A 14,965-nucleotide genomic window follows, 5' to 3' on the forward strand; every position below is an offset into this window, starting at 1 on the left:
TCATCATCATGCGCTGATGTTGGAGCATACACCTGAATGACCTTAATGCTGTATTTACTGTTCAGTTTTATGGTTATTTGGGCCATTCTTTCATTTATTCCTTTAAATTCTGTTATATACTTTGTCCATTTCTTATTAATGATGAAAGCAACCCCTGCTAGGCTTCTGTTTCCCATTCCTATGTGATAGAATTGATGCCCGCTGCTTAGTTCAATTAATTGTTCTCCTTGTCGCTTCACTTCACTGAGACCTATGATATCCCATTCTATACCATCTAATTCTTCTTCAAGTTCCGTTAATCTGTCGTCTCCAATTAGGGATCTCACATTATACGTTGCCACTCGCAGATCCCAATGATGGCCTGTATGAACCCAGGGATTCTTAGCACCCCCTGTTCCTTGCCTTAACGAACCGCCATCTTGGTCTGGAGCTCTGGAACTGCTGGGGACTGGGGGCCGTCTTCTTGGCGTACTCTTCATGCTGGTTATCAGCCTACACCTTCCACGCTGGCTTGGTGCGGGTTGGAAGGGGTATTTTATATCGGAGATCCTTCTCCTAGACTAATTGCCTTACTGGGCTGTTGAACTTAGTCTGTCCTGTTGGTTGTCCACGCCCCAATTACCCAGGGACCCGCTCAGCTTTATGGCGCTGACCGCCCGCCAGTCACAAGAGAAGGTGCAAACGGTTCTTTGTGTGCATTTTATAGACGTTAGTTGGGACTCACTAACCCCACACACAACCTCCCATCTCATGCCTGGATGTAGTTTAACGTCATACCCAAGACATTAATCTTGGGTATTAATCATAATTAAATGCTACTAAAACCATACACTATTTACTACTATTTATCATGATGCAAGTTTTACTTACATATCTTTTTTAATTATGTAAAATCCAAATAAATCTGAACCGGAAAACATGTGTGCACACTGTGCCAAAAGATGGTGTGGCTTTCACACCTATCATGCACTCCCCTGTCATGTGTGAGGCCAGATGGTTTATAGTGGAAGAAAAGTACCTGTAATACATCATGGTGGGTTCTACAGCCAGCAGTAGAAAAGGCATGACAGTGTAGCAGATGGCCAGCTGGGTAGCAGCCCATGTCAAAATGTCATAACCCAACTTTAAACCTCGAGAGCCCAGGAAGAAGTGACGGAAGGACCTGCGTGCCTTGTGGATAAAGAAAAAACATGTTTGTTTAAGTCATTTAAAAAATATTAATTTAGTGTATTTGTGTCAATTGCCTGAACTCACAGCTCGTGCAGTCAGTGTGACAGGGATGGCAGTGATGAAGGTGAAATAGTATCCTGGGTAGACGCCGTGCCACAGGGCAGATAAGATGAAGGTCAAGGCTAACCGATGGTGCGGCGCTCGGTCGTAGCACACCCTGATGAGCGTTGAACGTGAGTAAGCTGTCAATAATGTAATAAATTAAGTAAGATGAAGGGGTTTACGTTTTAAGCCAATTCCCTGTTTGTATGTTCCAGTTGTCAATGAACGTCTTGAAGCTGGTTGCCGTCTGAAGAAGACGATCATTAAAATAGTAGAATGACGATATTAAGTTATGAAATATTCATTGCCACCAAGTAACTAAAATACATTTTGGCTACCTCAATCCCCATGATGTTCAGGTTACTGATTAGGTTCCAGGAATATTTTCCATTCTCATCCATCCCTAAGAAACCATAACCGGCAGCGTTGTGGATGGCATCAGCTGATGGGATAGAAGAAAGATAAATGTTGAGCTCATGTTACATCATGCTGAGGACCAGGTTGCTTACCTAGCGTCCAGGCAAAGTAGAATTTGGGCCTTGCAGCTTGAATGGAAAAGAAAGCGTATGTGAGCCGACTGACAAAGGGGGCGTGGTCGATAAAGTCAGGGTGAACGTTGTGCATTATCGGCAAGGACCGCGTGACGATGAGGAAGAAGAGCATGCAGCCGCAGCACACCAGCAGCTTTTGACAGACAGCATTCTGTTGAGATGATTGACACACACACAGTATAGTCACTGACCACTGGACGATCCCAACTATTTCGAACCCAGTTGTCCAACTTAAGCCCAGGGGCCTGTCACATCTTTTATATAGCCTGCAAAAAGCTGTAAATAATAAAGCACTTTCTGGCTAAATGTATTTGTTATTTCAATTTTGACAGAAAAATGTACTGCGTTCAATGGTATAGTGTCTACACTTAAATATTATTTGATCATGTAACAATCTTTTCAAAGCTTAATTTTTTGTTATCAAAAATAAATACATAAATATCTGCTCGCCACCTTGACTTATGAGTTTAAAATAAGTTATCCATTAATCTGTTGGTAAAAAATATAATAACCAAAAACAGCTGTCTATGCAAATTGTGTAGCGAGGCTATTATAAGTATACATCTCTATACATTCACTGTTACAGCCATAATTGCAATGTGGCCCTAAGTAAAAACACTTTTGACAGCACTATTTTAGAACAAAGCAAAGACAATGTCAAAAATACTGTAATATGAAATCATTTAAATAAAACAATATTGGGGAAAAAAATACAAAAATAAAACTTGTGTACCAAGGTTGTTATACGTTTATATTCATACAGTATATATTCGCTGTTACAAATGACTCTCTGAGTGCAGCCATAATTGCAAGGTGGCCCTCAATAAAAACAAGATTGACAACAGAACAAAGCAAAGACAAATTACTGTATTGTGAAATAATTAAACAATACGAGAAACAATTAAAAAAATGTAACTTAACAAAAACATATGAACTGGTTATATAGAAAAAAGGAAATGGTAAACTCCGGACATTAAAATGGCTTCACTGATGGCAGAAAAAAATTCTTAAACATAGGCCAAAACAATGGAGGCACAGGTGGTTCCATCAAATTATGTTTTGTGGTTATGAACATTCCCCCATAAATTAATGAAAAATTTAATTTTGGGTCTGTAAACACTAGATTACCCATGACACCCTGTTAGAGGGAGTGCAATGGACGAATACAGTAGCCTGTGTGCACCACACATGGCACAAAAATGCAGTTTGGGTCTAACGCTGCTTATTAGGTAACTTTTTGGGCTTCATTATAACACTCAAGCGTCTTCCTGGGGCAGCACGCCAAAGAAAAGGAAAGTGAAAGCAAAAAGTAAAGTGAAATTAGACAACATAAAATGCTCTTTTTTTTTAATACATGTTGCTGTGTGTGAATGTGTTTTTAACTTATGAGTCATTTCTGTTGTTACTGTAGACACAGACAATAAAGCTATATTCTATTCTTAGTGGAAGAGGATAAAAACAACATTGCATCCCAAACACTGAATGTCTTGATGGACAAATATGGTATCTGTGAGTGTATGAAAGAATATGTTACTACTCTGAAATGGACAGTGAAAACTAAGCAACCTAAAGGCCTTAATATTGAGATTTCCTCCTTTCTATAAGCCCGTCTCTGCCTCCCTTGTAACCACAGGGATTAAAAAGGTGTTGGGTTGTTTTTTTTAATTACCGTTCAATAAATTATTCTATTTTATCTTTTTAATTCTGTAATATTTATATCCTTCATGTGTTCTGTGTACAGTGGGAACCTTTCACATCAATGGGATGTACTAAAAATGCCAGATTTGTTGGCCTTGCATAAAAACTATGCCAAAATGTTTTGTTATCATTTATTGTGTTCTACTATATACTCTTGTTTGCAGATTTGTGATGACTACAGAAAACAGAACTTTACCAAAGGTGACGGGTCTGGAACTTTATGGTAGCCATTCTTGCCATTACAAGTGCCGTAGTGTCGACTGAGCCTGCTGCTGATGTGTTTGCCCTCGATGAAGTCGATGTAGTCCTTGTAATTACTACACGGACCCACCAGCACACTTAGGAAGTTCAGATTGTAACTCAGGTATTCAATTAAAGAAGGTCTAACACTGCAAAGAGACACATACAAAATATAACAATGTGAGCCATGGGTACAATATAATGTATGTAATGTAATGATAGAGATGCAAGAAGGGTGAGCAATTTTAATTTTTAACAAATAAAGGTGTTAATGTTCCATAAAAGTACACATTTGACAATAAAACAGACACATGTTGAAACATGACTGATGTTGATGAACTTTGATTTTAAGGTACCCAAACTGTTTTTTTATATTTTTATTTAGTAAGAATAAAGTCAAGACTGCAGGATTCCTGTGATATACTTCGGAACATATTGCCATCTATTCTCATGCTATCTTTCCCATGCAAAAAGATGCTTTTTACAGTACATGAACAAGCTATTCACCATGGCTGTATCTCCTTGTCCTTGTGCTTCAAAACTAAAGGGAAAAAGAGAATGATTCATTCTTGAACATATTCAATCACTCAGAAGCATCCATCTGCAGACAACATACCCTGGTTCTAAAACAAAGCTTGAGTAGTGTGAAAAACATCAACTAAAAACTTCATTTGTGACTCACCATTTACATTTAGATTACTGTAATTTTTCTGATTTTGTTTGTAAACACCCCTGCAATGGATTTGAAATCAAAGAAGATGCAACTAAATGTTGAACTCTTATGTTGGATTTTATGGGGGTTCACAAAAATGCCATTTACCATTTAAGAAATAAAACCATTTTCATGCAAATAACATTTTCAGTGAGATTACTGTAAAAATAGAACTTGTTGATGGCCTTAGTCTCCAGACTTATCGTCATTGATTTGATCAAAGGGCTTTCATAAAAGTAATACAATGTATGGTGTTTACAAACTCTTGAGTCCATGAAAATGTGTTTCTACATATGTTCATTGTGATGGGGCAAAATTAGAAAAACTTAAATAATTAGTAAAAATGTAATATGTATTAAATAAGTAATGTTTATACCTGCAATAAGAAAGTAGTGACAAAAACCTGAGAACGATGTGGCATTCATGCTGAAGGATTGTTTCGAACATTCCACTGGCAAACAACTTAATGGTGAGCACTTTATGAACAACCTCTCTCTAATTCCATAATTACACTTGTAGGAATGTGTTTGTTTGCATTTTGACTAGACTGGTAATTAAACTAGTGTGAGTAAACAGGCATGGTTCTTCAATGCCCTCTAAACACAATCATGTGACTATTATTAGAATGCTAAACGTATCTGGACTTACTTTATAGACAGTAGCTTATGTTCTGAGGGGAGTTCTTCTGCTTTCTTACACATACCTGAAAGAAGACTCTTTATTTACATCCCACAAACTCCAATTCACTTTTGAGAGGAACTTTTAGCTACAGTCAGTGTGTGTTCTTACCATCATGGAGCTGAAAGGCTAGTGTAGTAATCTTCTGAGTCACTATCATCAGTGGGCTAGGCAGAAAAGACAGTTTTGTTCAATTCAATAGCATGTCTTCACAATTAAGTATACAGTATCCATTTAATGTTAGACACTTTGAGCCCTACCACTACACTGACTGTGTACAGTTCACAATAAAGTCATTTTATGAATCAAAAGTCCATCCATTTTCTACTGCTTGTCCCTTTCGGGGTCATTAAGACTAATACAAAAGTCTACATATATTAACAGTAAGAGGATCTTAGCAGTCAAACAGCATGGAATTTACAACATTAATGTCAACAGAGAAGACACCACAACAGGGTGGCCTTTTTTAAGTAATATCAAGCCATGAAAGCCGCACAGTTTACATTTCAATAAAAAGTCGTCATATAAAGAGACTACTGAGTGTACTTGTGTGTTACATTGTGTGCACAGTAGGGGTGTAACGGTACACAAAAATTTCGGTTCGGTACATACCTCGGTTTAGAGGTCATGGTTCGGTTCATTTTCGGTACAGTAAGAAAACAACAAAATATAAATTTTTTGGTTATTTATTTACCAAATTTGTAAACAATGGCTTTATCCTTTTAACATTGGGAACACTATAATAATTCTGCCCACGTTAATCAACATTAAACTGCCTCATGTTGTTGCTCAGATTAAATAAAATGACAAAAATTTTCTTCTACATATAAAAAGTGCAACATTAAACAGTTTCAAGTCAACTCATCATGCTTAATTTATTACAGCATTTGTGAAGCCTGTAGTTGATTTTTATTATGTAAATGTTATATTTTTATCAACATGTGATAGCAGGGACCCTGCCATTCAAAACTAGGCTGCTACATTACTAATGATTAATCTAACTATAGCTGAAAAAATAGTACAATAGCAATAGGAGAGACTATTCATCCCTGAACACCATGGAGTTCATGTAGGCTTAATGATGCAGTTACATTATTATATCAACTATCACAGACAGAAACTCTTCATTTAACATAATGTCCTTTTTTGCTGCTTCAACACAGCTCAATCAACACAGAAAAAGGTAAAGTGAAATAACAGGCAGACAGGGCTTTGCTGTCTGTAACACACACACACACGCACACCGCACAATGAGCTAAAACACACACACACACACACCGCAAAATGAGCTAACGTTACGCTAAAAGCTAATTAGCCTTTTGATTGATTGAAACTTTTAGTAGTAGATTGCACAGTACAGTACATATTCCATACAACTGACCACTAAATGGCAACACCCGAATAAGTTTTTCAACTTGTTTAAGTCGGGGTCCACGCAAATCAATTCATGGTACAAATATATACTATCATCATAATACAGTCATCACACAAGTTAATCATCAGAGTATATACATTGAATTATTTACATTATTTACAATTCGGGGGGTGGGATGAGGAGGGTTTGGTTGATAGCAGCACTTCAGTCATCAACAATTGCATCATCAGAGAAATGGGCATTGAAACAGTGTAGGTCTGACTTGGTAGGATATGTACAGCGAGCAGAGAACATATTGAGTTCAGATAGCATAAGAACAAGTATATACATTAGAAATACATTTGATTATTTACATTTGGTTATTTACAATCCAGGAAGGTGGGATGTGGAAGGGGGAGGGTGTTAGTCAAGGGTTGAAGTTGCCTGGAGGTGTTGTTTTAGTGCGGTTTTGAAGGAGGATAGAGATGCACTTTCTTTCATAGAAGGAGAATGAGTCTAGACCTTTGTTAGATCGGAATCTGGGTTTAATGTGGTTTGTGGAAATACACCTGGTGTTGTGGTTATGGAGGTCATTTATGTTAAGGAAGTAGTTTGACATGTACTTCGGTATCAGGGAGGTGTAGCGGATTTTATAGACTAGGCTCAGTGCAAGTTGTTTTACTCTATCCTCCACCCTTAGCCAGCCCACTTTGGAGAAGTGGGTTGGAGTGAGGTGTGATCTGGGGTGGAGGTCTAAAAGTAACCTGACTAGCTTGTTCTGGGATGTTTGGAGTCTAGATTTGAGGGTTTTGGATGTGCTAGGGTACCAGGAGGTGCAAGCGTAATCGAAAAAGGGTTGAACGAGAGTTCCCGCTAGAATCTTCAAGGTGCTTTTGTTGACCAGAGAGGAGATTCTGTAGAGAAATCTTGTTCGTTGGTTGACCTTTCTGATTACCTTGGTTGCCATTTTATCACAGGAAAGATTAGCCTCTAGAATGGAACCTAGGTAGGTGACCTCATCTTTCCTGGTGATAACAATGTCACCCACTTTTATAGTGAAGTCACTGACTTTCTTGAGATTGATTTGGGACCCAAATAGGATGGATTCCGTTTTACCTAAGTGTATGGATAGTTTATTGTCAGCGAGCCAGGTGCAAATACTAAGGAGTTCAGCACTGAGGATTTTTTCCAGCTGTGACTTGTCCTTGCCGGATACCAGCAGGGCCGAGTCATCCGCAAACAGGAACAATTCACAGTCGCATGCTGATGACATGTCATTTACGTATATTAGGAACAGTAAAGGCCCTAATATACTGCCTTGGGGGACTCCACAGCTTACTGAGAGGGGTTGTGGGGGGGGGGGGGCACAGTGCCGTTCACCTCTACCACCTGTTTCCTCCCCTCCAAGTAAGATTGCATCCAGCTCGATGAGGTTTTATCAAATCTGATTGCTCTGAGCTTATCCAACAGTATAGCGTGGTTTACGGTGTCAAAGGCCTTCTGAAGGTCCAGCATGACCATACTGCAGTATTTGCCCGCGTCCACCTCATGTTTGATGTGGTCGGTCAGATGTGTCAGTGGAGTGGTTAGTTCTGAAGCCGGATTGGAATTTGTACATGAGTTTATTAGTAGCAAGGTATCTATCGACCTGTTCATAAACAAGATTTTCCATTACTTTCGAAATGGAACTGAGAATAGAAACAGGTCGGGAGTTACCAGGTTCTAATTTGCTACCTTTTTTAAAAAGGGGGGTTACTCTTGTTATCTTGAAATCCTTGGGTACTTGGCCTTGTTTAATTGAGAGGTTATATGTGTGTGATGATAGGAGCAATGGTGGTGGCAGAGTCCCTGAGGAATCTGGAGGGAATATTGTCAAGGACAGTGGCCTTGTTTAGGTGGGGCGCGCTCAATTTATTAAGCACCTCGTCAGCTGAGACCATTTCTAATTTGAAATTGTTGTTGATTACTCCTAGCTTTCTGTAGAGGGCTTTAATGTGTTCTACACCAAAACGACCAGAGTGGTGGGACAGCTTGTTAACTAGAGTTGTGGCTATGCTGGTGAAAAAGGTGTTGAGTCTGCTTGCTACCTCCATTTTATCTGTAATGAGGGAGTCACCCTCCTTGATGTTGATGTTGGTGAGTCTGGTTTTACGTTTCTGGCTGCATCCAGGAAGCTGGTTGTTGAGAATTTTCCAGAGCTCACGTGGCTTATTTGTGTTTTCCTCTATTTTATCGTTAATGTAATTTTTTTTTAAGGATTTAGTCAGATTGTTTGCCTTCTTTTTTTAATTTATTGCATTGCTTTTTGAGTGTTGAAAGGAGTGATTTGAGGTTATTATTATTGGGTTGTTTATCTACTTCGGTTTTACACTTTTGGTATTCGAAGTATTTTCTGTCTCAGTCTTTTATGGCAGCTAATAGGTCTGGATTCATCCATGGTTCGGAGCGGGCTTTGATTCTGACTGTTCTCACAGGAGCCATATCATTTAGTATCGCTAGGAACGCTGTTTTGAAGCGATCCCAAGCATCTTCGACCAGGTTGCTCGTGAGCACAGGGGACCAGTCCGACTCACCTAATTTAAGGTTGAAATTATCACTGGAGTATGTTTTAAGGGATCTGGATTGAGCTGTTATGTGGCCATTGGCTTTGGGTTTAGTTATTTTGCGGGTGCAGAAGGTTAGATAGTGGTCGCTAAGACCACAAATCATGACCACACTATTTTTTATATTATGCCGGTCTGATGAGAGAATGAGATTTATGGTTGATTGGGTGGAATCACACACCCTTGTGGGTAGTGTTATTAGCTGGGAGAGGCCGTGCAGATTACAAAGCTTGCTGTAAGATTTGAAGACAGGCGCATCTCTGCGTTGAATATCTGTGTTCAGATCTCCAGTTATAAGCACTCCTCGAGAGCACCATAGAAATCACTCTGATTAGGGGGTCTGTATACAGTCCCTATCAGTACCGGCTTAGCGTTTTTAAATTTGATTTCTGCCCACACAGATTCAAGGGCATTGTGATTAAGATCGGTGCGAGTTATGTATTTTATATCCTGGTGAATATACATACAAACACCACCACCATGTTTATTTCTGTCCTTTCTGATAACCGAGAAATTTTCTATCTCTGAGTTAGAAACATCCATCCATCCATCCATCCATCCATCCATTTTCTACCGCTTATTCCCTTCGGGGTCGCGGGGGGTGCTGAAGCCTATCTCAGCTACAATCGGGCGGAAGGCGGGGTACACCCTGGACAAGTCGCCACCTCATCGCAGGGCCAACACAGATAGACAGACAACATTCACACTCACATTCACACACTAGGGCCAATTTTTTTAGTGTTGCCAATCAACCTATCCCCAGGTGCATGTCTTTGGAGGTGGGAGGAAGCCGGAGTACCCGGAGGGAACCCACGCAGTCACGGGGAGGACATGCAAACTCCACACAGAAAGATCCCGAGGTCGGGATTGAACTCACGACTATTCAGGACCTTCGTATTGTAAGGCAGACGCACTAACCCCTCTTCCACCGTGCTGAGTTAGAAACACTTAGATCTAATTTAGTTTCAGAGAAACACAAGATTTTTACCTAATTGTTGTGGAACATTTCTCAGATTTGGTCGAGTTTAGTTCCAGAGAGGGTGTTCACATTAAGGTAGATGATGTGTAGCACACTGGAACCAAAAAGAACAACAGAGTTCGCTGGGGAGAGGTATTGTCCAGAAGATGGAGAGATGTTGGTTGTTGTTGAAGTTGTATTGCTGTCCAATTCACTGTTTGTGTGGAGCAACTTGGGGGAGGGGGAGAGAGGCCCATTGTTCGTCGGCCAGGTGATGGGGGAGGGGCGGAGTTGACGATGGGGGGCCCAGGTAGGGGTGGTGCGGGTGGACTTGGTTTTCGCGGGTTTCGATGAGGTTGAAAACAATGACCAGGGATGTACAAAGAATCCCCTGAATCCTGTGTAGGCCGCGGGGGGTCCAGGTGACGCGGTAAAGACCCTCAGGGTTTGGGGAGAGGTTGGAAGGACCTCCGCACTGCCGACTTTAATGGCGACCCGGGTGTCATCAAAAGCCATTTCCCCTTCCTCCGCCGCGCCGCTGTCATCACCGGTGTCTGGGTTGACTTCCTCCGTTTCCGGGCCGCCGACCGTACCGATGATCAGGGTGAAGTCCTCCGTCGTGCGTCCGACCGATGACACGCAGGTGAGCTCGGGTGGTGATGAACAGGTGAGGGCTGGCGTAGGTGGAGAGCTAATGTTTTTAGCATAGCTCTGACGAGGTGCCCCAGCTAAGCTAGCTACATTGGCGTCATTAGCAACAACATTGCTAGGCTTCGCCAGGCGAGACAACATTAACCGGGTGGTTACTGGTCCGGGGTTAAGTTCAGTGTCTCCTGAGAGTAGAAGTAATAGTAAAATTGTTGATCGTCGGTCTATCCTTCCAGTCAGGGGCTTATTTCTTCTGTTCCGATCCGCTGTAAGGCACGAGTGGATCACATTACCTCCAAAACCCAAGTGCTTAGCAGATGAATTACAGAGGAGGTAGAAATCACAGTGGTCGTCCTTTTCGCGTTCACGACTCTCATTTTTTAAAGAATATTGTATTCGTGGTGGTTTAAAATACAAATCCATGATCCACAGTAGAAAAAGGAGGAAGTGTGGTATCATCCGAGCAGTTGTTTGGATTCCCGAGCGGGAGCGAAAGAAAATGCGACTGCTCATCTCGGCGCCCGGAGAGGGACTGAGTCTTCACCTCAAGCCAGGACTGCGAACGAGCTGAGCTGTAGTTTGTTTCTAGAACGTCAACGGGCTCATAGTGATGTTACTAGTAGTTGACTGGGAGGTGTTTATTTTAATTTGGGGAGAGTCCGCTGCCTGATGCTCACCTGCTAAACACCTATCTGCTAACCCCACCGCAGAAGCATTGACTCCATGCGCTCTTAATGCGCACTGCTGATTGGCTGTTACCGCTCTGAATACGCACTGCTGATTGGCTGTTACCGCTATGGTTGTAACAAATCAGATGGTTGTGTGGGTGGGACAATGATGGGTGCTGTGTAGGAGACAGAGGCAGAAAGCAGAGCAGCTTGTTAAGACTTTAGCTCAGGCGGCTATTTCATATGTTCGTGTGGAAACTTGTTTGGTACACCTCCGAACCGAACCGGAACCCCCGAACCGGAACCCCCGAACCGGAACCCCCGTACCGAAACGGTTCAATACAAATACACGTACCGTTACACCCCTAGTGCACAGACGGGCCAGCTAAGAGGCAGGCAGTGCCAGCACAAACAGAGTTAGTAGTCAGCCTTAGACATTGACTGTCACCATAATACCAATCATCATAGGGACGCAAAAACAAAAAACATATACCGTAATTTCCGGACTATAAGCCGCACCTGGCTATAAGCCGCACCAGCTAAATTTAGGGGAAAATACAGATTGCTCCATATATAAGCCGCACCCGACTACAAGCCGCAGGGTTTTGATGTGTAATTACTGTAGTATATAGGGGTTCCTTCTACCACGGAGGGGATTGTCGGGACAGAGATGACTGTTTGGGAACGCAAAGCATCCCATTTATTAACAATAAATCTTTCAATCATTCAATCAAACTTTCACATCTTTGACATGGCGAACAGCATTCGTGCAGAGTACAAATAATACAACGGTGCAAAATAATACAAAGTGCTCGCCTGTACGTTATCAAAATAACCAGCCTACCGGTATATGAAAAGTCAGTCTTTAATCATTGTGTCATCGTCTTCCTCCTGCGTACTAAAACCACTGAAATCCTCTTCGTCTGTGTCGGAGAAGAACAGGCCGTAAATAAGCCGCACCCTTGTATAAGCCGCAGGGACCAGAACGAGGGAAAAAAGTAGCGGCTTATAGTCCGGAAATTACGGTAATCAAATGATAAATGATACTAACTTCCCCTGTACTAGTGCCCTGTATAGTAACGAGTTCCACACGTTAACATGATTTATTGTATGTGAATCACCATGTTAACGGTCACTCTTTCCTTGCAAATGCTGACCCACAGGTCTGGCAGCTCATCCCCAAAGTCATGTGGAGTGATGGGAGGCTGCCAGCATATTCAACCCAATTGAAACTTTGCAAAGAACATGCTGACTAGCAAAGTCAACCTCCAACCTGCTTTCACTGAATGCCTTTTCCTCCACTCTTGTTGGGTAAAACTCATGCTAGAACCTCTGACTAACAGTATAGGTTAGGGTTAGTTTCCATGCTTTCAGCTGCATAATATAGGATTCATACGGTCTTCCACTGAGTACCGCATTCTAGAGTTGTCCCGAAACCAATATTTTGGTGCCGGTACCAAAATGTATTTCAATACTTTTCTATATAAATGGACCACAAAAAAATGGCATTATTGGCTTTTTTTAACAAAAAATCTTACAGTACATTAAACATATGCTTCTTATTGCAATCGAAGAACAATTTTGTGTAGTGAAGAATGTTTAGATATTCGTTGTCCTGCAGAGATGATACTTGTACAAAAACATACTTCATTCGTCGCCATGGAGGCAAGGATTAGTGATTTAGAAGTAGCTAAAACACTGCCGACTGCAGATGGATGTTCGCTGCTAGCTAGCTAGCCATGACTTAAAGCACCTCTTCCTGTGGGCATTACAGTGTTATAGCTTCACATTTATCGTCAGTATTCAAGCCAAAATGCGTCCGTTCTCCCTTTTCTGTCTACACACCGTGTCTGCTTGTATGTACTCCGTAATTGTGTTCTGCCGAACACGCTCCTCTGCTCGTAAACCCAGCAATGTCATTGACTGATTGATTGATTGAGAAGTTTATTGACATCTTAAAGAATTGAATCCATGTAATGCTTTAAAAAGACAAATGGATGGCACAAAAAGCCAAAAGGCTTGTTTCAATTGTGGGCGGGCGGGGGGGTATATACCGTACACTATGTACATGACACTATGTACATGACTATGCACATGTTGACTCCAAGAGTGTGCAAAACAGAATGAGAAAATATATATACACTATAACCACATATAAACCTGCTTGATGCTTCGAAGAGTTGCTGCGGATCAAATTAGGTTAATATCAGGTAGAAGTTGAGCTAAGCCAGGATTTTATGGCAGTTTTAAAGTTTAGTAGGGAAGATCGAATTTTAAGGTCTGTTGGTAGTGCATTCCTCTGTGTGGTGGCAAAATAGTAGAATGCATTTTTTCCCATGAGAGTCTTGAATTTAGGGGGGACGAGGTCTGAGGAACTCCCTCTCGTGTAGTACCTGTGAGCATCACTTACTCTGGTGAAATAGTTTGACAGGTACCTGTGACGTGACGTGTGCCGTCATGCCCGTTAAAAAAAAAAATCAAAAGGATTATAACAATATATAGATTTTTTTTTTTTAAAACAACAGCTGGCAAGTCAGCTTTGTGTTATTAGTAAAAGTGCATGATAAATATCGCACAGATAATTATCGGATTAATATAAGGAATTATGACATTTTAACGATAAACGTGATGACAATGAAAAATATCTCTGATAACTGATTTATAAAATAAAGGCTCCAAAGAGGTGAGATTACCCAGATTGTGTCATAGTAAAATCAAGCACTCCTATACTCATGCTCGCCTGTCGAAAACTTCCACTGAGCTCATTGTAAACAAACATGGCGTCGATTGAGTGGGACTTCTTCACCGCTTAAAGGCCTACTGAAACCCACTACTACCGACCACGCAGTCTGATAGTTTATATATTAATGATGAAATCTTAACATTGCAACACATGCCAATACGGCCGGGTTAGATTACTAAAGTACAATTTTAAATTTCCCGTGAAATATCCTGCTGAAGACGTCTCGGTATAATGACGCCTGCGCGTGACGTCACGGATTGTAGAGGACATTTTGGGACAGCATTGTGGCCAGCTATTAAGTCGTCTGTTTTCATCGCAAAATTCCACCGTATTCTGGACATCTGTGTTGGTGAATCTTTTGCAGTTTGTTCAAAGAACAATGGAGACAGCAAAGAAGAAAGCTGTAGGTGGGAAGCCGGCCGGCTGCAGCAACACAAACACGTAGCCGGTGTTTCATTGTTTACATTCCCAAAAGATGACAGTCAAGCTTTACCATTGGCCTGTGGAGAACTGGGACAACAGAGACTCTTACCAGGAGGACTTTGAGTTGGATACGTAGACGCGGTACCGTGAGTACGCATGAGCTGCGGCTTCCAAACATTTGATCGCTTGCCCGTACGTACGTGCCACTATGTGCATGTCACGTACGTAACTTTGGGGACTTTGGGGAAATATATGTGCTGTATGAACTTTGGGGAGGTGAACGGTACTTTGGGCTGTGGTATTGAGTGTGTTGTGCGGGTGTTTGATTTGTATTGGCGGGTTATATGGACGGGAGGGGGGAGGTGTTTGTTATGCGGGATTAATTTGTGGCATATTAAATATAAGCCTGGTTGTGTT

General features: G+C 41.3%; 1 protein-coding gene across 1 annotated transcript in view; it reads right to left on the reverse strand.

Moving 5' to 3' along the window:
• Positions 1–14,965, reverse strand: part of mboat1 (membrane bound O-acyltransferase domain containing 1) — a 30,351-nt gene that overhangs the window by 5,022 nt on the left and 10,364 nt on the right. The window contains exons 5-12 of the mRNA XM_062063398.1: positions 5,263–5,318; positions 5,122–5,176; positions 3,718–3,910; positions 1,782–1,974; positions 1,611–1,714; positions 1,455–1,519; positions 1,255–1,387; positions 1,019–1,170 (exon numbers count right to left, since the gene is read on the reverse strand). Coding sequence (XP_061919382.1) covers positions 1,019–1,170; positions 1,255–1,387; positions 1,455–1,519; positions 1,611–1,714; positions 1,782–1,974; positions 3,718–3,910; positions 5,122–5,176; positions 5,263–5,318 — 951 coding nt within the window. The remainder of the gene's footprint in view (positions 1–1,018; positions 1,171–1,254; positions 1,388–1,454; positions 1,520–1,610; positions 1,715–1,781; positions 1,975–3,717; positions 3,911–5,121; positions 5,177–5,262; positions 5,319–14,965) is intronic.

This window comes from Entelurus aequoreus, linkage group LG11 (assembly GCF_033978785.1).
Source record: "Entelurus aequoreus isolate RoL-2023_Sb linkage group LG11, RoL_Eaeq_v1.1, whole genome shotgun sequence".
Lineage (NCBI taxonomy): Eukaryota > Metazoa > Chordata > Actinopteri > Syngnathiformes > Syngnathidae > Entelurus > Entelurus aequoreus.